General features: G+C 40.9%; 1 protein-coding gene across 2 annotated transcripts in view; it reads right to left on the reverse strand.

Annotated features, from left to right (window-relative positions):
- mrpl1 (mitochondrial ribosomal protein L1) overlaps positions 1–23,397 on the reverse strand; it is a 66,491-nt gene that overhangs the window by 18,309 nt on the left and 24,785 nt on the right. For both annotated transcript variants that reach the window (XM_063043542.1, XM_063043543.1), the window contains exons 4-7: positions 22,725–22,808; positions 20,858–20,929; positions 15,659–15,770; positions 11,204–11,304 (exon numbers count right to left, since the gene is read on the reverse strand). In XM_063043542.1, the coding sequence (XP_062899612.1) occupies positions 11,204–11,304; positions 15,659–15,770; positions 20,858–20,929; positions 22,725–22,808 (369 nt within the window). The remainder of the gene's footprint in view (positions 1–11,203; positions 11,305–15,658; positions 15,771–20,857; positions 20,930–22,724; positions 22,809–23,397) is intronic.

Genomic DNA, 23,397 nt, shown 5'->3' on the forward strand with positions numbered 1-23,397 from the left:
TTGTGACATTACCCTTATTACATGCCTTTTCCAGTTCCCTTTGCAATCTCAACCCCACATCTTGGCTACTATTTGGAGGTCTGGAGTACCCAAAGTTCTTGGGAGTCCAGCATTGTCTTGCGGTCGTAAAAAACACATATAACAAAGAAAAAAGAACAGCTTTCGTTGGCCCCCAATAGGCCCCTGCATCCAAATGTGCCACCATCTTATCGGAAGATAGAAAGTTAAGTTGCAGTTTCAAAAAGAGCACAAAACTCCACACCATTGATGAAAAATCTAATGATGGTAAGAGTGACACAGGACTAAGTAGCCTTAAGATTTACAATATGCAAACTAACAACACTCAAACAATATGGCTTACACCAGATGTGAATGGCAAATTAATTAAAATGGAATTGGACACTGGTTCAGCTGTTTCAATTATTTCACACAATTAATTTGAATGATATTTCAAAGATACTGAACTGAAGCCTCCAGATATCCAACTTATACTGGAGAAAAGATCATTCCTGTGGGGATGACATTCATAACAGTGAAATATAACAACCAACAAATAACATTGGACTTGTATCTCGTAAAAACAGGAGGGACAGCATTTTGCAGATGTGAGTGGCTAAGACAACTACAACTTGATTGGAGATCCATCAACCGTTTGCATACCACATCCCCTGTAATAGAGTCAACTGAAAGTGAATTAAGAAAGGTACTGGATGATGCCACAACTGCCTCCATGCTGTACACCATGAACAGTTGCCCAACAGAGGGCAAAAAGGTGTTGGTGTCAACCTTTCCACCTCTGGTCAGAAAGCATATTGGATCAAGAAAGGACCATGAAAGTGACGAAAGCCACAGTCTGACTACAACAGTTTTTGTAGGCAACATATCTGAAAAAGTTTCTGATATGTTAATTAGGTTCTAACTTGCAAAATGTTTTAAGCTGGAAGAGAGTTCAAGGAGCTTCAGGAAAGTTGCATGCTGCTTGTAAAAGTAGATGCTAAGACCGAAGCCCAGCTGGATGAATAGAAGGCCAAAAAGAAAAGGGTGAATGGAGATAAGAAAAAAGAGGATTTGTCAAATGTTGTAGAGGAAACCAAGAGCAGAGATCAGATCATCAAGGGAGCAATAGAAAGATTAATAGGAGAATACTTCACTGAACTAAATGCAGCTTCCAAAGTTCAAGATGCATCAACAAGAAAGAATAAAAAGGAAAAGAAAGAGGAGGAGATAAGTACTATGGAAATAAAAGAGGATAACAAGACCTAGTTTTTCAAAAAGGTGAGAAAAAGTCAAACTGAAAAGAGATGGAGAGAAAGGACATGAATGAGAAAGGGAAAGGTATGAAAGAGAAGCAAGGATCAAAGTAGATCCAGAGAGAAAAGCCGAGAAAAGGAGAGAAAGAAAAAAGCTGTCCAGAATAGTCAGAACCACTTCCTGCCGTCTCAGAGTCAATTCTTACAACCACCACGGAGAAGGCCTCAGAACCTGAAATAGTTTCACAGCCACAAGTCTCTCATGCCAAGCAGAGTGACCTCCCTTGTCAACTGTGGTTGGCCCATATAAACTGCTATGACTGGGTGTGCCACCATCTTACCGAAGTTTACAAAACATGCCACAGAGCACGGCCTGCATGGTGGGAGTCCGTGATGATGGATGCTGCTTTCTTGTAGCAGCGCTCCATGTAGATGCGTTCAATGGTGGGGACAACTTTTACTGTGATGGACTGAGCTGTATCCACTGCTTTTTGTAGGCTTTCCATACCACGCTGTGACGCAACCAGTCAAGATATTCTCCACTGTCCATCTGTAGAAGTTTGTCAAAGTTTTGGATAACATATCAAATTTGCACACACTTCTAAGAAAGTAGAGGCGATACCATGCCTTCATTGTAATGGAACATGTGTGCTGATCGAGTGCAGATACTCCGAAATGATAACACCAAGGAATTCAAAGTTATTGACCCTCTTCACCTCCAATCCCCTATTGAGTACTGGCTAATGGACTTCCACTTTCATCCTCCTGTAGTCAATAATCAGCTCTTTGAATTTGCTGACACTAAGTGAAAGGTTGTTGTGACTTCATTCAACCAGATTTTCAATCTCCCTCAATATGCTGATTTGGCACCACCTTTGATTTAGGCATTTACAGTTTAGCAAACTTAGATATAGCATTGGAGCTGTACTTAGCCACACAATGACAGGCATAGAGTGAGTAGACCAGGAGGCTGAGCATACAGCCTTGTGCTACACCTGTGCCAATGGTTCTTGCAGAGATACTATAAGACCATAAGATATGACAGCAGAAGTAGGCCATTCAGCCCATCAGGTCTGCTTCGCCATTCAATCATGGGCTGATCCAATTCTTCCAGTCATCCCCACTGCTCTGCCTTCTCCCCATACCCTTTGATGTCCTGGCCAATCAAGAACCTATCTATCTCTACCTTAAATGCATCCAATGACTTGGGCTCCACAGCCGCTCGTGGCAACAAATTCCACAGATTTACCGCCCTCTGACGAAAGTAATTTCCCCGCATCTCAGTTCTAAGTGGACGTTCTTCAATCCTGAAGTTGTGCCCACTTGTCCTAGACTCTCCTATCATAGGAAATAACTTTGCCATATCTAATCTGTTCATGCCTTTTAACATTCAGAATGTTTCTATGAGATCTTCCCTCATTCTCCTAAACTCCAGGGAATACAGCCCAAGGGCTGCCAGACATTCCTCATACAGTACAGGTGTCCCCCGCTTTTCAAATGTTCACTTTTCGAAACCTCACTGTTAAGAAAGACCTACATTAGTTACCTGTTTCCACTAACAGAAGGTGTTTTCACTGTTACGATAAAAAGCAGCACACGCCCCGAGCAGCCGCTCTCCCCCAGATTCGGAACGGCATTCTCACCGGCATTGCTTTAACACATGCCTGTGAGCAGCCGTTTTCAAGATGAGTTCTAAGGTATCGGAAAAGACTAAAAGAGCCCGTAAGGGTGTTACACTTAGCGTAAAACTAGACATAATTAAGAGTTTCAATCGTGGTGAACGAAGTAAGGACAAAGTGAGGCTGGCTTGTGGAAGTTGACGAAGATGATGTTGAAGAGGTTCTGGCATCCCATGACCAAGAACTGATAGATAAAGAGGTGATGCAATTGGAAGAGGAATGGATAACAATCAAAACCGACTGCAGTAGTGAACTGAATGTGAAGCAACTGCGTGAGATTTCCGCTGCATTGACAAAGTACGACTTTAATTTTGAAAGGGTATGTAGGTTTAGGGGATATTTGCAGGATGGTTTGAGTGCCTACAAAGAACTGTAAGATAAGACAAATGCGCGAGGCTCAGCAGTCAAGCAAGCCTTCCCCATCAGCCACAGCAGACGACGAACCCCAACCTTCGACATCGAGGCGGGCAGTCATAGGAGAAGATGAGCTGCCTGCCCTAATGGAAACAGACGACGATAAGACGACACCCCAGTGTCCCACCACCCCAACCCCAGGCCGCAGATACCAATTCGCGGAGAATGCAGCAGTAGCTGGGAGGGGCACAGCACACCTTTAAGAAAAAAGCCAAAATAAGTATGCTATTTAATTAGGTGCCACCCAGCACATAATTGTCAGCCCAGATCAGAGGCGATGCAATCAGCAACTGACTCTGATCTGGGCTGACAATTACGTGCCAGGCGGCACCTAATTAATTAGCATGTTTATTTCGGCTTTTTTCTTAAAGATGTACTGGGTGCGTCCCAGCCACCGTTGGACCGCTGCATGCTTCGCGGATCGGTATCGGTTTGCTGCCCGGAGGGTGGGGGCCACCGCACCACCCCCAACCCGTGACGTGTGCTCGGCACCGTCTTCCTGATTCCCATAAGTGATATACACTGTACGTACATTATTTCTACTTTATATAGGCTGTGTATTTTTATGCGTTATTTGGTCTGATTTGGCAGCTTCATAGCTTAAAGGTTACTGGAGAGCGCTTGCACGTGTTTTTCCTGACGGCGCTTGCGTGAGATTTTCGCTACGGACAACAGTGCAGGCAATGATTGTGGAAAAGTATTTCTACTTTACATAGGCTGTGTATTTACATATCATTCCTGCTTTTACTATATGTTCCTGTTATTTTAGGTTTTATGTGTTATTTGTCATGATTTGGTAGGTTATTTTTGGGTCTGCGAACGTTCACAAAATTTTCCCATATAAATAAATGGTAATTGCTTCTTCGCTTTACGACACTCCAGCTTACGAACCGTTTCATAGGAACGCTCTACCTTCGGATGGTGGGGGAAACCTGTAACCCTTTCATTCCTGGAATTATTCTCATGAATCTTCTCTGAGTCCTCTCCAATATCAGTATATCCTTTCTAAAACAAGGAGCCCAAAACTGTACACAATACTCCAAGTGTGATCTCATGAGTGAGTGCCTTATAGAGCCTCAACATCACATCCCTGCTCTTGTATTCTATACTTCTAGAAATGAATGCCAACACTGCATTCGCCTTCTTCACTACCGAATCAACTTCCCAACCACTGATGTCAGGCGAACAGGTCTGCCTCCCACCCTTCTTAAAGAGCAGAGTAACATTTGTAATTTTCCAGTCATTCAGTACAATGCCAGAATCTATCAATTCTTGAAAGATCATTGTTAATGTTTCCACAATCTCTCCAGCTACTTCCTTCAGAACCCAAGGGAGCATTCCATCAGGTCCAGGAAATTTATCTACCCTCAGACCATTAAGCTTCCTGAGCACCTTCTCAAGTCGTAATTTCACTGCACATACTTCACTTCCCTGATACTCTTGGAAGTCCAGTGTACTGCAGATGTCTTCCACTATGAACACTGATGCAAAATATGCATTCAGTTCCTCTGCCATCTCTGCATCTCTCATTACAATCTCTCCAGCTTCGTTTTCTATTGGTCCTATATATATCCTCAACTCTCTTTTATCCTTTATATACTTAAAAAAGCTTTGAGTATGTTCTTTGATATTAGTCACCAACTTCCTTTCATAATTCATCTTTTCCTTCCTAATGACCTTCTTAGTTTCCTTCTGCAAGTTTTTAAAAAACTTCCCAATCCTCTACCTTCCCACTAGCTTTGGCTTCCTTGTATGCCCTCTCTTTTGTTTTTACTTTGGCTCTGACTTCACATGTCAGTCACTGTAGCATCCTACTTCCATTCGAAAATTTCTTCTTATTTGGAATATACCCATCTTGCACTTCCCTCATTATTCACAGAAATTCCAGCCATTGCTGCTCTGCTGTCCTTCCTGCTAGTGTCCCTTTCTAGTCAACTTTGGCCCATTCCCCTCTCATGCCATTGTAATTTCCTTTATTCCACTGAAATACCGACACATTGGAACTTAGTTTCTCTTGCTCAAATTTCAAAGTGAACTCTAATCGGAAATGACTGGGGTGCACAAGTGAGGAAATAGAGGACCCAGTTGCACAAGGAAGTATCGAGACTTAGGTCTTGGAGATTATGGATTAGTTTTGAGGGGATGAATGCTGAGCTGCAGTCAACGAAGATGTTAAAGACGTCAATGAACACACCCGCCAGCTGATTAGCATACAGGACTTCAGTACTTGGGCAGGTACACCGACTGGGCCAGACGCATTCTGTGGGTTCACCCTCCTAAAGGAATTCCACAGATTATGAGAAGATTCTGTTCTCAAGAATTTAGAGTAATCAAGGAAGGGCCTACGCAAACTTTTTAAAATATACAATACTGTGCAAAGGTCTTAAGCACATACATTAAACTGGTGTGCCCAAGACCTCAGCATAGTACTGTAGTAATTTTATATAATTTACTATACTGCTGCCAAAAAAGATAAAACAAATTTCATGACATGTGTAAGTGATGATAAACATAATTCTAATATGGGTCTCTATTGTGGACTGAGAGTGAGAAGAGGGTAGGGAAAAGGGAATCATGGTTGTGGAAAGGGGAAATGAGAGGGAATGGAACAGGAAGCACTAGAGGCATTCTATAATCATCAATATACCAATCGTTTGGAATCAAATGACCTTGCCTGGTGTCTCAGGGCTGGGTGTGTCTGCACTCATGCCACCCGCCACTCTGAAACTCTATCACTGCCACCTGTCCCACACCCCTTCCGTAGCACTCCACCCTCACCATTCCCAATATCCTTTACTCCATGCCAGATTTACAAACTCTCTCTCCACTCCACAGTGACAAATATAGTACTACGCACATCAATTGATAATCTATCTTCATGTTACAACTTATTTTACCTAAATGAAAGGAAATTGGATCATTTTTAAAATCAAACTTGAAGACAAGTCTACTTAAAATAGTTGCATTATCTTCAAATTTAATCTGACCCTCATATGCACATGTAAAAATTCAATTGTTAAAGGTTTCATAAGCAAACCAATACATTTGAACAGAAAATCCTGGAAACACTCAGTACATCAGGCAACATCTGTGGAATGGGAATGAATCTGACAATGGGTCACGAACCTTAAATGTTAACTGTTCTTCTTTCTGTGGATGCTGAGTGTTTGCTGTTTTTATTTTAAATATCTAGCATCTGTAATTTTTTTTGATTTTCATTAAGTAAAAAATTTGATGTATCATTTTGTTCCACAATACTACAGCTCTTGATAACAGTACTGTTAATCAAAACAACCAAATTCACCAATTTAGTTTCAAAAAGAGATATTTGAGGGTAAGCACTCATCATATGAAATATGCCACATTTCATCTGAAAATTACAATTTCACAATCAAATTTAGACACTATATTATACCTTAATCTACCTCACATTTCAAAATTGGACCAACATGTTAAAGGAATCTGGAGATGCATAGATCTGAAAAAAATTACAAAAGTAATGCTGACAGCACTTTATATACAGTAACCAATTTGTATCAGTTGCATCTGGTATTAATTCAATTCTTTTCACATCAAGCTAGAATGACTCAAACCACAAGCTATATAGGTGAGGCGCCTTGCTCCGACTGGGTATTAGGATATGGAGGTTTATTAATCTGAGCATGGGAAAATGAGAAGATATGGGAGAGTGGTGGAAGGTGGGGCTTTGCGGGGAGGGGGAGCGGAAGGGGAAGTAGGATGCAGTTTTACCGTATTTGGGACTGGAAACATTTTAAAACGCAAAGGAGTTATCAAGAAATTGATAATGAAAGGCAAGACAGAATACAAGAATACAATGACAACGAACACAAAAGCAGGTTGCAAGAGTTTGCAAGGTACGTAAAAAGGAATAGACTATCAAGAGCTTACAAGTCCCTTAGTGACAGTATTAGGGAGCAGAGAAATGGAAGAGAAGTTAACTGTTTTGTGTCTGCCTTCAGGGACAATACATACAACCTGTCTGACATTCCAGAAAATCAAGGATGTAGCAAGGGTAAGGAAGTTAAGGAAGTAGGAGTAAAAAGATAGAATCTGTAAAGAGATTGGTGAGAGAAAGTCCTTAATTCCCAGTTCTGATGATCCCATTCTAACATTCCAAAGGAATTGAATGCAGATATCATGAAACCCTGGCTATCATTGGGACAGGGGATGGAGATTGGGAGGTTGATGGAGAGTGGGAAGTTGACAAAGAGGGGGAGCTACTTACCTGTTACCGAGGCGCCATGGAAAATGTTGGTATCTAGAATGAAGGATGCAATAGCAGAACACCAAGAAAAGAACAACAATGAATAGAGTGAGTCTGAATTTAAAGAGAAATCATGTTTGACCTATCTACTGAAATTTTGGCTGAATGGATCAAACTTCATATTTTCACAATTGCTGATAATACAAAGCAAGGTAGGAACAAGAATAGCGAGAAGGTTCTAAGCAGGTTTCAAGAGGAGAAAGGCTAAGTGGCTGGGCAAGAATATGGTAGATACAACAATGTGAAAACTTTGAAATGATCCACTTTGATGCATAAATCAGCAAAGCAGATTTTATCATAAATCATAAGACTCCAGTGTAATGTTGATATTCAAAGGGACTTGGAGCACACTTGTACACAAATCACCAAAAATCAATATGCAAGCAATTTGGAAGGTTGATTGTATGTTGACCTTCATTAGGAGTTTAGTATAGATAGCTTTCTACAGTTAGAAGGGATGTTGGTGAGACCACAGCTGCAATATTACATACATTTTTGGGTCTCCTTAGCCTGGAAAAGGGTATGCTTGTTACAGAATAAGTGCATTGAAGATTCGCAAGACTGATAAGAGGGATGGCAGGTTTGCTATCTAAGGGGCTTTGATTCAAGGATTCAAAGTATATTTATTATCGAAGTATGTATGCAGTATACAACCCTGAGATTCATCTTCCCACAGACAGCCATGAAACAAAGAAAAGCATGGAACGATTTCAAAGAAAAACATTAACCCACTACACACACACAAAATTGAGCAAACAGCAACAAAAAAAAACCCAAAAAACACAAACCACAAAATTGAAAGAGTCCAGGCACATTCAGTTCACATCTGTGTTTGTTATCTGCAGGCTGCCCCGATTCAAAAATCACCCAAAATAGCAAAAAAAAAAGAAACACATCATAACATGAACTGCAGAGTCCAATCCACAAACCGTATTGATTAAACCTTGCCCAAGAAAAAGCCTGAATTCTCTTGTGCTTATATAAATGAAAGACCTTATTGAAACCTAAAGAATTTTTACAGGACTCAACAGGTTGGGTGCAGCTTGGCATTTTCTCTGGTTGAGAGCTCAGCTCTGATCTTGATGAAAGATAGATGGTACCAAAGAGCCAATTATCCTTCTCTTCCTATAAAAGTTGCTGGTGAACGCAGCAGGCCAGGCAGCATCCGTAGGAAGAGGTGCAGTTGATGTTTCAGGCCAAGACCCTTCGTCAGGACTAACTGAAGGAAGAGTGAGTAAGGGATTTGAAAGTTGGAGGGGGAGGGGGAGATCCAAAATGATAGGAGAAGACAGGAGGGGGAGGGATAGAGCCAAGAGCTGGACAGGTGATAGGCAAAAGGGGATACGAGAGGATCATGGGACAGGAGGTCCAGGAAGAAAGACAAGGGGGGGGGGGGACCCAGAGGATAGGCAAGAGGTATATTCAGAGGGACAGAAGGAGAAAAAGGAGAGGGAGAGAAAGAATGTGTGCATAAAAATAAGTAACCGATGGGGTACGAGGGGGAGGTGGGGCCTTAGCGGAAGTTAGAGAAGTCGATGTTCATGCCATCAGGTTGGAGGCTACCCAGACGGAATATAAGGTGTTGTTCCTCCAACCTGAGTGTGGCTTCATCTTTACAGTAGAGGAGGCCGTGGATAGACATGTCAGAATGGGAATGGGATGTGGAATTAAAATGTGTGGCCACTGGGAGATCCTGCTTTCTCTGGCAGACAGAGCATAGATGTTCAGCAAAGCGGTCTCCCAGTCTGCGTCGGGTCTCGCCAATATATAAAAGGCCACATCGGGAGCACCGGAAGCAGTATATCACCCCAGTCGACTCACAGGTGAAGTGATGCCTCACCTGGAAGGACTGTTTGGGGCCCTGAATGGTGGTAAGGGAGGAAGTGTAAGGGCATGTGTAGCACTTCTTCCGCTTACACGGATAAGTGCCAGGAGGGATGGGGGGGACGAATGGACAAGGGAGTTGCGTAGGGAGCGATCCCTGCAGAATGCAGAGAGATGGGGGGAGGGAAAGATGTGCTTAGTGGTGGGATCCCGTTGGAGGTGGCGGAAGTTACGGAGAATAATATGTTGGACCCGGAGGCTGGTGGGGTGGTAGGTGAGGACCAGGGGAACCCTATTCCTAGTGGGGCGGCGGGAAGATGGAGTGAGAGCAGATGTACGTGAAATGAGGGAGATGTGTTTAAGAGCAGAGTTGATAGTGGAGGAAGAGAAGCCCCTTCCTTTAAAAAAGGAAGACATCTCCCTCGTCCTAGAATGAAAAGCCTCATCCTGAGAGCAGATGCGGTGGAGACGGAGGAATTGCGAGAAGGGGATGGCGTTTTTGCAAGAGACAGGGTGAGAAGAGGAATAGTCCAGATAGCTGTGAGAGTCAGTAGGCTTATAGTAGACATCAGTGGATAAGCTGTCTCCAGAGACAGAGACAGAAAGATCTAGAAAGGGGAGGGAGGTGTCGGAAATGGACCAGGTAAACTTGAGGGCAAGGTGAAAGTTGGAGGCAAAGTTAATAAAGTCAACGTGTTCTGCATGCGTGCAGGAAGCAGCGCCTCCCCCTCCAACTTTCAAATCCCTTACTCACTCTTCCTTCAGTTAGTCCTGACGAAGGGTCTCGGCCTGAAACATCAACTGCACCTCTTCCTACGGATGCTGCCTGGCCTGCTGCGTTCACCAGCAACTTTTATGTGTGTTGCTTGAATTTCCAGCATCTGCAGAATTCCTGTTGTTTATCCTTCTCTTCCTTTAATTTTTCAGGTTGGCAGCTTTATAGTTTTGGATGTTGATTTCGTATCAGTAGCTAAATGTGCTGGTAACTGGCATTATTAGGTTATCTTCAGTCCCCCCTCAAACAGATGTTCTTTTTGCTCTACACATCCTTACACCACCTTCTCTCCTGCTTCAATGATATCTTTCTTTGCCAGTTCTGGTGAAAGGGTGTAGAACTGATATGTTGATCATTTCTGTTCAGATCATTTCAGATTTCCAGCATCCACAGCTTTTATTTATCATCATTTACTGATAAATTTATTAACACTTCTCCTCCAGGAATGTTAACCAGGAAGTTTCCCTTTCTGATGGGATTTCCATCTGCCCTTTAACTTTGTTCACTCTCAATGGTTTCTCTTTCCCATCTAGTGCTCAAAGGAGTTGACCAAGACTCACTTCCACAGTCACATCTCTTTCCTTAGAGAATGTCTTGTCATGAACAACACATTTACAGAGGAAGAAGCTTAATGTACTGGTAACCACTACCACCCTAACTTTATTTATCAGATGTTCTCTGTGGTTGATACATCCCTCTCCATCTTCTGTCTTACTAAAAGTAAAATGCATATTTTTCCTCTAAAATTATTTCATCCCCTGAAAGGAAGTTAGATCTTCCAAAAAGTATGACATAGGCAAGAATATGGCAGTATTATAAATATTCAAGTGAAACGGTCAGTTGCTTTTGAAAAAATTGCTCAATTGCTGAAGATACAAAGCAAGGTAGGATCAAGGTAGGAACATCTACTCTATAACAAACTTAAGCACCGAACATTAAGTATAAAACAAGTCTCTGGTGTTCCAACTGAACTTACCGTTCCTACTTTTGAAAGAACATAACAATCACGTTCCACCTGGTATTCATGGCCAGTTTTAAATACTTTCATCATTTCAGGAATATTGTGCCCAACAGAACCTGGGAAACAAAGTTACAGAAAATACAGAATAAGTCTAACAAGTTTGCTGCATTCGATTATAACATGGAATTTCAAAAGAAATCCAACAGGAGAAACCTCCCTTTTAAAAATACTGCAGAAGTGGTATGGTAGTTTAAGTTGTACACCAGGCAGCATGGCAGCAGACTGGAGGTCTGCAAATCATTTTAACAAAAATTTATTTCCTATCCTAAAATAATATTGTGCTTCAAATTCCACATATATGCCAAGTAGTAGTGTCTTCAACATCAGTTATGCAGGAGAAGCAGAATTCCTTTTAACATTTGAAATCGTACGAACATTACTACAGATACAAAATAAGTTCCCCAAATAATAGTTATTTACAAAAAAATTTCATGACAAGTGGTTGATTTAAACATCCTGTCAATTAACACAGCAATACACACACAGGCCAGGCAGCATCTATGGAAAAGAGTATACAGCTGACGTTTCAGGCTGAGATGCTGACTCTTTAATCTTTTCCCATAGATGCTGCCTGGCCTGCTGAGTTCCTCCAGCATTTTGTGTGTATTGCTTTGATTTCCAGCATCTGCTGATTTTCTCTTGTTTGTAAATACACAGATTGGGCATGGATGGGGGCAGATAGTAATCTGTCATTAAACAGCCCAATTTCATGTATTGCTTGCCTTAAAGCATATTCCTCAAGCCTATCCCTGAAAAGTTTTCCAATGAGCCACTAACATTTGGTTGATCAGTGGTGCCAGGGTCGCTCCAAGCATACGTGGCCAATCTCCCACCAGAATATCACTGGCCCAACTTAACATGCTGTTGTTTAAGTTCAATGTTTGTGACTGGCAAAGAAATTCATAAACATGTACAAATACGATACAAAATAATACAATTTAAAAGAAGAACTGAAATTAAAAATATTATAATTGCCCCAAATCGTTTCTTCACATGAACTTAATGGGTCCACAGGGTCTGTCACAGCTTCAGTGGGCAAGTTTTCTTGCCCAAAAGCCAAGAAATATGACGAAGTTTACACTGTCCTTTAAGACTCCATGAAAAATCCCAACAACACAACTCAGATGTTCTCAGATCAATGTATGGATAGCACAGTTGGGTAGTGGATAGAGCAATGCTATTATAGTGTCAGTGACCAGGGTTCTATTCCTGCCACTGCCTGTAAGGAATCTGTACATTTACCCCCTGTGACTGTGTGGATTTTCTCCAGGTTTTCCAGCTTCCTCCCATGTTCCCAAGACATATGGCTATAATGGTGATAAGGGCTTGTTGGGCCAGAAGAGTCTGTTACTATCCTGCATCTCTAAATAAGTAAATACTGTAACTAGAAATTGCATCTACTCTGTGGCTAGCTGAATCAGTTTTCATTTTCCTTTTGTTCATAAAAAAAATTTTAAATAGTTTCTATCTTCGATATTTTTCAACAATATATTTATTTTATTTATAATTATCTGCAATTATTTATCAAATGATTATTTCAATAAGACATACTGATAAAAATGTAATATTCACTTGAGCCATTGTGGTTCTTCACTGAAACAAATTCTGCACACCAAAAATTCACAGATTCATTCACAGCACTGAAAATGGACATCTCTTGAATACGACACAGGGCCAGAGTGAAATCTGACTATGGGTAGCAACAATGCAATAATTTTTGATCCTAGATCACTTTGGCCACAAGAAATATTTTGATCAAGTCATGTTAGTGTTCTTTAACATAAAAGTATCGAAGTTTCATCCTTAAATCTTTCCCATTTTTTTCTCTGCCTTTGAGACTATTACCACAATAAACTGCTTTCCTGTCCCTCTGTCTGGAGCAATAGCAAATTTAGTTCCATCATTTCTGCATAGTGCTTTGCAACAATTTGTGACAATAAAATGTGCAATTTTTTAAAAATTTAAAACAAAACATTAAATTTTCCTTTATTATAACAGGCACAAATTTCCAGAGAGCTGCACAAGAAGAACATGAATATCAGACATAATTAAAAAGGACACAAATGAACAGGAAACACTCGTCTACTTCAATACAAAAGTTATCACAGCTCTGCAGAGTGGTAGAGGTCCAGCATGTCAGCAACAGAATACAAAACAATTCAGGTTTCTTTTATCAAAGCATATTGGAATATTAAGTTAGCTTTTCAGTTATATGCATTAGCAAAAACAAGTACTACATTGCAGGCATTTCCTATAATAGTATTATAGGAAATGTGGCAGCCTGGTCAGTAAGTTAATTAAAGAACAGAAAACAAAGTAGACTTCAACAGGTATTTTTTGGACTGGGGGAAGCAAACTATAATGCTCCTGTTAGGAGAGCACAACATTAACATATTAAAATTGGAAGTGACCATGAGTACCTTGGAGAACAAAGTGAAAATAATGGTCTATTTTGGAAAAAATTGAATACAAAACATATCCTCAAAGTTTACAATACTGCATCATTAAGACAGTACATCACTACTAAATCAATGCTTTTGAATGTTAAAGCTACTGAAATAAACAAAGCAAATAGGTTAGCATTATCCAAAAGTAAATAACACTTTTATTTCATTTCCTGAGCATTTTGAGAACACAAAGCTTATTTTCAACTATCAAGCAGGAAGTGCATATTCAGTTTGTACTGCAAAATAAGTGTAGCTTAATTCTGAGTAATCACCTTGGGCTTTGACAGTTCCTGCAGAAGAGATATAAACTTGCCAATGGAATTATTGTACAGGTGTCCCCCGCTTTTCAAACATTTGCTTTACGAAACCTCACTGTTACGAAAGACCTACATTAGTACCCTGTTTTCGCTAACAGAAGGTGTTTTCACTGTTACGAGAAAAGCAGCGCACAAAAAAAAATCTGTGCGCACCCCAAGCAACCACTCTCCCCCGGATTCGGAACTGCATTCTCACCAGCATTGCTTAAACACATGCCTGTGAGCAGCCGTTTGCAAGATGAGTTCTATGGTATCGGAAATGCCTGAAAGAGCTCGTAAGGGTGTTACACTTAGCGTAAAACTAGACATAATTAAGCGTTTCAATCGTGGTGAACTAAGTAAGGACTAAGTGAATTTGGCTTGTGGAAGCTGACGAAGATGATGTTGAAGAGGTTTGGGTATCCCATGACTAAGAACTAATAGATGAAGAGCTGATGCAATTGGAAGAGAAAAGGATAACAATCGAAACCAAATGAGTAATGATAAAGTACGACTTCAATTTTGAAAGGGTACGTCGGTTTAGGGGATATTTGCAGGATGGTTTGAGTGCTTACAAAGAACTGTATGATAGAAAAATGCACGAGGCTCAGCAGTCAAGCAAGCCTTCCACATCAGCCACAGCAGACGATGAACCTCGACCTTCCACATCGAGGCGGGCAGTCATAGGAGAAGATGAGCTGCCTGCTCTAATGGAAACAGACGACCAGATGATACCCCAGTGTCCCACCACCCCAACACCCAAGCCGCGGACAGATACCGATTCGCGGAGAATGCAGCTGTAGCCGGGAGACACACAGCACATCTTTAAGAAAAAAGCCAAAATAAACATGCTAATTAAATAGGTGCTGCCCGACACGTAACTGTCGGCCCAGATCAGAGGCGATGCAATCGGCACTGATCTGGGCCGACAATTGCATGCCGGGCGGCACCTAATTAATTAGCATGTTTATTTCGGCTTTTTTCTTAAAGATGTGCTGTGTGCCTCCCGGCTACCACTGGACCCCTGCATGCTTCAGGACAATGTATCAGGTTGCTGCCCAGAGGGTGGGGGCCACTGCACCACCCAAACTCCGACGACTCAGTCTAACACACCATCATCAGTGTGCTCCACGCTTTCCCAATTCCGGTAAGTGATACTACACTGTACATACATTATTCCTACTTTATATCGGCTGTGTATTCTTACGTGTTATTTAGTATGATTTGGCAGCTTCATAGCTTAAAGGTTACTGGAGAGCACTTGCGCCATGTTTTTGCCGACAGCACTTGCGCGTGTTTTTGCCGACGGTGCTTGCGTGAGATTTTCGCTACGGAGAACAGTTCAGGCAATGATTGTGGAAAAGTATTTCTACTTTATATAAGCTGTGTATTTATCATATCATTCATTTTTACTATATGTTACTGTTATTTTAGGTTTTATGTGTTATTTGGCATGATTTGGTAGGTTACTTTTGGGTCTGCGAACACTCACAAAGTTTTCCCATATAAATAAATGGTAATTGCTTCTTCGCTTTACGACATTTCGGCTTACAGACCGTTTCACAGGAACGCTCTACCTTCTGATGGCGGGGGAAACCAGTATATTATAACTTATAAACATGTAAAGCAAGTACATAAATGTAGTCATTATATTTTCTTATATTTACCCCGTTTGCTTTTAGGAAACTTCTTCCTTAGCTTGTTTTTGAGAGGCACCAGTTTGGATACTATGTCAGGAGCAGAGACATAGAAGTCTCCTTGAATTTCTTCATCCAAGATCTAAAAATAATTTATAAAAAGGACTCAGTAATGGGCAACAGGTAGTCAAATCTTTTGGACAAGTTATCCACCACTATATTTCTTTTCAACGTTCTCAATTCAACTTTGCTTTGTTAACTACTGGTATCATAACATCTTGAATAAGCTCTCCACTGCTTCCATTAAAATCAATTATCACCATAGGGACACAGTATTAAAGGATCTAATAAAAGCAAACAAAATACCTAGGAGAACTGTGGTTGCATTTAGCCAATCTGATGAGTCAATGTTTCTTCTCTAAGTTGAAGCAAGATGAAATCTCAAATGTTATTAGGAGTTCCTATAAAATCTGCCTGTGATAATTGTGCAAAGCAGTAAGGGAAGGGCATCAAGGAAGTGGAATGAAGTGTTGGCGCTAATGAAACTGCTGAGAAAGATTTTACTCTGCCTCGGGTAACCTGAGAATTGCCAATACTGACACGGATTTAGATGTTTCAGGCTAAATTTTTCAATAATTAATTGACAAAAAAAAAATAAAATTCAATACCCAAAGGAAACATACTGAACACATGGAATAAAACTGTCAACTGATGAAACAGTGGGAAAAAAAATCCTAAAGTTTTCATTTGTTACTCATTTAAGGTGTAACCATTTAAAACACAACATTTAATCATTCATCAAAGCAGCATTTGAAAGATTTCAATATTTATAACAGTTACTACACAATAAATTGAAGACTGGATAGACTGTTGGCTGGTTCTCAGTCTTTAAGTAAAGGAACTCTGACCCACCAAACACAATTCACTTTCAAAATCAACACTAAATGTGTTTCTTCCAGAAATTTAGTTGAAGATGAATATGAATATGCAATAGCTTGCTCTTTAAAGTTACTCAAAGAAGAAAGTTGTCTAAAGTTTCTTATTTACTTCTTAATCCCTACAATGAATAAGTTGTTTAGAAAACACAATTGGTGCAGATTTATTCTGTGCACAACTTAACCTACTTAACAGAGAAAAGTTCAAAGTAATATGTACTATCAGAGTACATACATGTCACCACATACAACCCTAACATTCTTTTTCCTGCAGGCACACTCAGCAAATCTATAGAACAGTAACTGTAAACAGGATCAATGAACAACAACGCAAACACGAGGAATTCTGCAGATGCTGGAAATTCAAGCAACACACATCAAAGTTGCTGGTGAACGCAGCAGGCCAGGCAGCATCTCTAGGAAGAGATACAGTCGACGTTTCAGGCAGAGACCCTTCGTCAGGACTAACTGAAGGAAGAGTTAGTAAGAGATTTGAAAGTGGGAGGGGAAGGGGGAGATCCAAAATGATAGGAGAAGACAGGAGGGGGAGGGATGGAGCCAAGAGATGGACAGGTGATTGGCAAAAGGGATATGAGAGGATCATGGGACAGGAGGCCCAGGGAGAAGGAAAAGGCGGGGGGGGGGGAGAACCCCAGAGGATGGGCAAGGAGTATAGTCAGAGGGACAGAGGGAGAAGAAGGAGAGTGAGAGAAAGAATGTGTGTATATAAATAAATCACGCGTGGGGTACGAGGGGGAGGTGGGGCATTAGCGGAAGTTAGAGAAGTCAATGTTCATGCCATCAGGTTGGAGGCTCTCCAGACGGAATATAAGGTGTTGTTCCTCCAACCTGAGTGTGGCTTCATCTTTACAGTAGAGAAGGCTGTAGATAGACATGTCAGAATGGGAATGGGATGTGGAATTAAAATGTGTGGCCACTGGGAGATCCTGCTTTCTCTGGCGGACAGAGCGTAGGTGTTCAGCAAAGCGGTCTCCCAGTTTGCATCGGGTCTCGCCAATATATAGAAGGCCACATCAGGAGCACCCGACGCAGTCTGGGAGACCGCTTTGCTTAACACCTACGCTCTGTCCGCCAGAGAAAGCAGGATCTCCCAGTGGTCACACATTTTAATTCCACATCCCATTCCCATTCTGACATGTCTATCCACGGCCTCCTCTACTGTAAAGATGAAGCCACACTCAGGTTGGAGGAACAACACCTTATATTCCATTTTGGTCTCCTTATTTAAGAAAGGATGTGCTGACGTTGCAGAGGGTACAGAGAAGATTCACTAGAATGATTCCAGGAATGAGAGGGTTAACATATGTGGAACGTTTGTCCACTCTTGGACTGTATTCCTTGGAGTTTAGAAGAATGAGGGGAGACCTCATAGAAACATTTCAAATGTTAAAAGGCATGGACAGAGTGGATGTGGCAAAGTTGTTTCCCATGATGGGGGAGTCTAGTACGAGAGGGCATGACTTAAGGATTGAAGAGCGCCCATTCAGAACAGAAATGTGAAGAAATTTTTTTAGTCAGAGGGTGGTGAATCTATGGAATTTGTTGCCACGGGCAGCAGTGGGAGGCCAAGTCATTGGGTGTATTTAAGGCAGAGATTGATAGGTATCTGAGTAGCCAGGGCATCAAAGGTTATGGTGAGAAGGCGGGGGAGTGGGACTAGATGGGAGAATGGATTAGCTCATGATAAAATGGCGGAGCAGACTCGATGGGCCAAATGGCCTACTTCCGCTCCTTTATCTTATGGTCTTATGGGTCCCACTCCCCCCAACTTCCCTTTCTCCTACAATCCACTTTCCACTCCTATCAGATTCCTTCTTGTCCAGCCCTTTATCTTTCCTATCCACCTGGCTCACGCATCACCTTCAAGCTATCCTCCTTTCCCACCCACACCTCTTTATTCTGGTGTTTTCTCCCTCCTTTCCAGTCCTGATGAAGGGTCTTGGCCCAAAATGTCAATTATTTATTCATTTCTATAGATGCCGCCTTGCACGTTTCCCATCCCTGCTGGGTTGAGCATTGATCCAGTAACTCAGCCTCATGAAAAACTGTCAAATGCTACAGAAATGGCAAAAATGCTACCCGATGCGCCACAAATATGAGGCACATCTGACAATGTAACATGAGCAATGAGAACAGTGTAATTCAACTATCATTTAATATTCAGACTTAAAACTAACAAAAGGAGGTAACCATTCGGGCCATCTGATCTATGACTGCTCCTAGGCCGATTCCCTCTCCCTGTAACTCTGCAACTTATTTTAATAAATGCTCGTTCACCACTTCTTTTGAATGCGCTTACCACTAACAGACCATGTGCGGTAATTTACAACAGTTAAATAATTCACCGTTGTGTCATTGGAGTCAGAGCATCCATTAGAACTTCAGACAGTCATCTAGAGAATGAACAAACCTCAAAGAGCACCAGAGGTCAATTTTACTTGCAGACTACCCTCAGCACATCATTGGGCTGTGTTGGCTGTAAATGAATTTAACTGATTTCACAACATGTTTCAATATACATGTGATAAGTAGGTAAATCTGAATATGATAAAATACGAGATCCTCTTCCTTATTTGGAAAAGTATGAAAATAGCAGATTATTATTTTAATTGTTCAAGAACCTTAAATGTTGTGTTTAGGAAACAATACTCAAGTTGAGTTTTATTTGTCACAGGTACATTAAAACCTAGAAAAATGTGTCATTTGCGTCGATAGCCAACGCAGTCCGAGGATTTGCTGGGGGCAGCTCACAAGTGTCACTGTACATCTGGCACGACATAGCCCTCCCACAAATTACTAACTCTAACCTGTACATCTTTCAAATATGGGAGGAAACTGGACCATCCGGAGGAAACCCACACACCGATGGGGAGAACATAAGCTCCTTACAGTTGCTGGTGCCATAAAATGTTAGGCTAACTGCCAAGCGTTAGGCCGCTATGGCTCTGCTGCTGTTCAGGTAACACAAAGTACATTTAATGTAGTAGGCAGACAGCCAAAAAAGAACGGGTTATAAAAGGAAGGAAGCTTTGCAACAAATCATCAGCTTGATGATACCTCCCTGCATGTTATTTTGTTTTTATTGTAAGTGAGGTAATGAATATTCCAGGGAGAGCATGGCTGTCCTAAGGAAAGATTTAGTAGAACAGATATACTGTGAAGTCTCACTGAAACATGCACCTCTCAGAGGGGACTTGACAGACTAAGTGGTGTGAAGATAATTTCCCCAATAGGGTCTGCAATGTTGCAGTTTCAGTATTGTACGCTGGCAGAATGTAAGTTAGCAAAGTAGCAAATCTGCAGATTCAGTTACAACTGCACAACACTGAATGCTGTTCCATGTTCAGCATTCATCTCTGTTTACTTAGTATATTCTATTCTATTTCTAACTGCTGATGCTTGCAGTATATTACATCAGTGAACTGCAGGTTCTACCTCTATTAGGATTGCTACAAGCACAAAAAAAAGGAGTTAGCTGTAGAATGAGTCAAGAGAGATCTGAGGGTGGAAAACTGGTTTCAATGTATATAAAATAATAGCAGTTTTTTGAGTAAGCCTGGAGAGCGTCTGCTAGCTGGGACGCATGAGTCTCTGCTTGAAAAGCAGGGACCTGTGACAGCCATTCATCTTTACTCCTAAATCCATAAATCCTCAAAGTAATGAATCCATGATTAGAAGCCAAAGGAAAAACAATAATGGCATAATCAGGTGAGTAGTATGAACAACTGCTGAAAGAATGCACAGATATGCTGGTTGCCTTGGGCAAGAAAGCATATATTAGTCTTCACGTAAGAAACTAGTCAACAGAAGGTAGAAATGCTCTTCTAAAGCAACAGCTTTTGTCAAATAAAGGGTACCCAGCATCCATAATGGAAAAATAAATTATTCCTCCAAAGTTTGAGAGTCATGCAGATTCTCAGTTACAGAGACAACATAGTATCTCTTTTGCTTAATTCACAAAGACCATTTTCCCTGAAAAACTGCTGCACCCTTGATACTGAACGATTCGCACCAAGAATTTGGGGCTGAAAAACAACCTACAAAGGAAGCCATAATGATCTCCCAAAAAAAATGATAGTGCCAGAAATAGCTACCTAAAATTGTGCTTCATGATTTACATTATAAGGCAAAAATGCAAGATAACTCTTAATTTTGAAATTTTAAAAATAAGATCACCAGATTTCACTAATAGGTCAGCATGATAGTAAGGAACTTTTTGATGGTGTATTCACTTTTAGCTGTGAGAAGTAAATTCAACTGCATAAGTACGTACCTTTTGTACAAGTTCCGTTCCACCCACAACATCCGCTCCATGCTGCTGAGCAACAGTAACTTCTTCTGGATTCTGAAGGGAGACCAGTATATTTAGATATGTTATTGAAGAGAGACTTTAACACATCCTGGGAATATTCATCAGGTCAAGCAGCATCAACAGAAAGAATTAGCTTACAGCTTAAAGACCCTTTCAAGAACACAAAGTTCTGACAAAATATCTTTGACCTTAAACATTAACTGTTCCTCATTCCACTCTGCTAACTGTTTCCAGCATTTTATATTTGTATTGCAGATTTCAAACATCTGCAGTGTTTTAAAGAATCCTAATTGGAGGATACTATTGAGAGTAATCCCACACTTGAAAGATTACAAAATCAATAACAAAATACACATGATTAAAGTTTCATGGGATACCAAGCCAAACTACAGATTCTAGGCAGTCATATGCAAAAGATAAATAAATCAGACCTGACATGAAAAAGGAACTAGTGCTTTAATTTTAAAAAGGATCTTCAATTTTCCCATTTGGGCAGTCTCCTTTCTTTCATTCTTCATAAAGTTCCAGAACACTTCAGTTAATAAACATATCATACCAGTCTTTGGTAGTCCAGGACAGGGGTCCCCAACCTTTTTCACACTACGAACCGGTTTCATATTGACAATATTCTTGCGGACCGGCCAACCGGGGGGGCGATAGGGTTGCCAACGGACAAGAGTAGCAGTCAAATACGCTGGATTTACCCCGAGAAAGATTACAATGACCATGAAGCCTTGCGCGGGCACCAGTGCGCATGCGTGTACGATTTTTTGGCGATTCTGTTCGGGGGAGGGGGTGTTAATCACTACCGGAATATAGGTGATAAATGGCTAATACACTCAATTTCCTTTCTGAAGGGGTTTATCTAATGAATTTAATATTAACCACACAGCACATATTTTCCTCGCATGAATATAGTGATAACTCAATTATCAGGGGAGAACAGGGGAGCTTGAAGTAAGTATTAAACAAACTTCCAGTAGAAGTGGCAGAGGCAGGGTCGATATTATCATTTAAAGAAAAATTGGACAGCTATATGGACAGGAAAGAAATGGAGGGTTATGGGCTGAGTGCAGGTCCGTGGGATTAGGTGAGAGTAGCGTTCGGCATGAACTAGAAGGGCAAAGATGGCCTGTTTCCGTGCTGTAATTGTATATGGTTATATAAGTCAACAGCAACATAACATTTTAAGTAACGTTTGGATATTAAACACGCAGCACATATTTTCCCCATATGAACATATAAAATCATTGCAACACACCAATATCGCTGGGCTTGTTTCCCTACAACAAGGCGGTCCTATCGAGGGGTGACGGGAGACAGCGATAGTCGAAGGGGGTTCCTTATGTCCAGTCTATTCCGCAATTCAGCTTTCGTTGCATTCATTGCAGAGATATGTTGGAAATGGAAGCAACGTTTTCAGTGCTTTGGTGGCTATCTCAGGATTTTTAGCCTTGACTTTGATCCAGAATGCCGGCAGAGATGTTATGTCAAACATACTTTTCAGCCCGCCGTCATTCACAAGCTCGAGGAGTTGATCTCCTTCCCGCGCTGACATGGATGACGCGTGGGTAATGACCTCACTTGCGTTCAAGCTCAACAGAGGGCGTGACAGGGAATGAGGAAAGGTGCAGCTGACTCGTATCGCCAAATCATATCGCTTCCTCGCGGCCCGGTAGCACATGTTTTGCGGCCCGGTGGTTGGGGACCGCTGGTCTAGGACAGCTTACTAAGAATTACATCCCATCCATGGAACACACAAGAATCCACAAAGTCTACTACAAGGCACTTCTAAATAAAATTAAACATGTATACAATTCTTACTCACCTCTGTGAATACAACCACAGTGTTGAGCTTGGTCATAAAAGAATACGGCAACTGTACAATTCTGACAAATGGATCCACTTTTTTCTGAATACAAGAAAAACCTCAAGTCATGGTCGAAATGTCGCAAAGTATATTTAACATTCATATATCCAAAATATTTAATAAGAGTACGTTTTCTTTTAGGTTAACAGAACACACCTGACCAAGTTTCTGATATTATTATTGTTGTGTTAAGCAGCTACTATTAAGAAACATTCCAAATTACTTCAATTCTCATCCTCTCCTGACAAAATTGATTAGCAATTGATCTTATTGTTCTTTTGGCTAGAGAATGAGGCAGGACAAATTGTGGAAAGAAAAATTAGAGGATATTCATTAAAATAATGCTTTCATACGTACAACAAAAAAAAACTCAACTCTGAACCAACTGCTTTCAAATTACCAGAACAATAAAGATTAGAGTTCTTAGCCCTCTGGGCTTGATCTACATTAATAAACCAAAAAAATGCATATGAATAAAATGCCAGTTGAAGGTGAGTGTTAACTTATGTCACAGTACTTTTTGTTATGATTAACATTTCCTGGTTGACAATTCTATGAAGAATAGCAGAACTAGTTAAAGGGACAAACAGACCCAACATTATCAGACTTGATTCTACAGAGCAACTAGGTT

Source organism: Mobula hypostoma, chromosome 3 (genome assembly GCF_963921235.1).
Source record: "Mobula hypostoma chromosome 3, sMobHyp1.1, whole genome shotgun sequence".
Lineage (NCBI taxonomy): Eukaryota > Metazoa > Chordata > Chondrichthyes > Myliobatiformes > Myliobatidae > Mobula > Mobula hypostoma.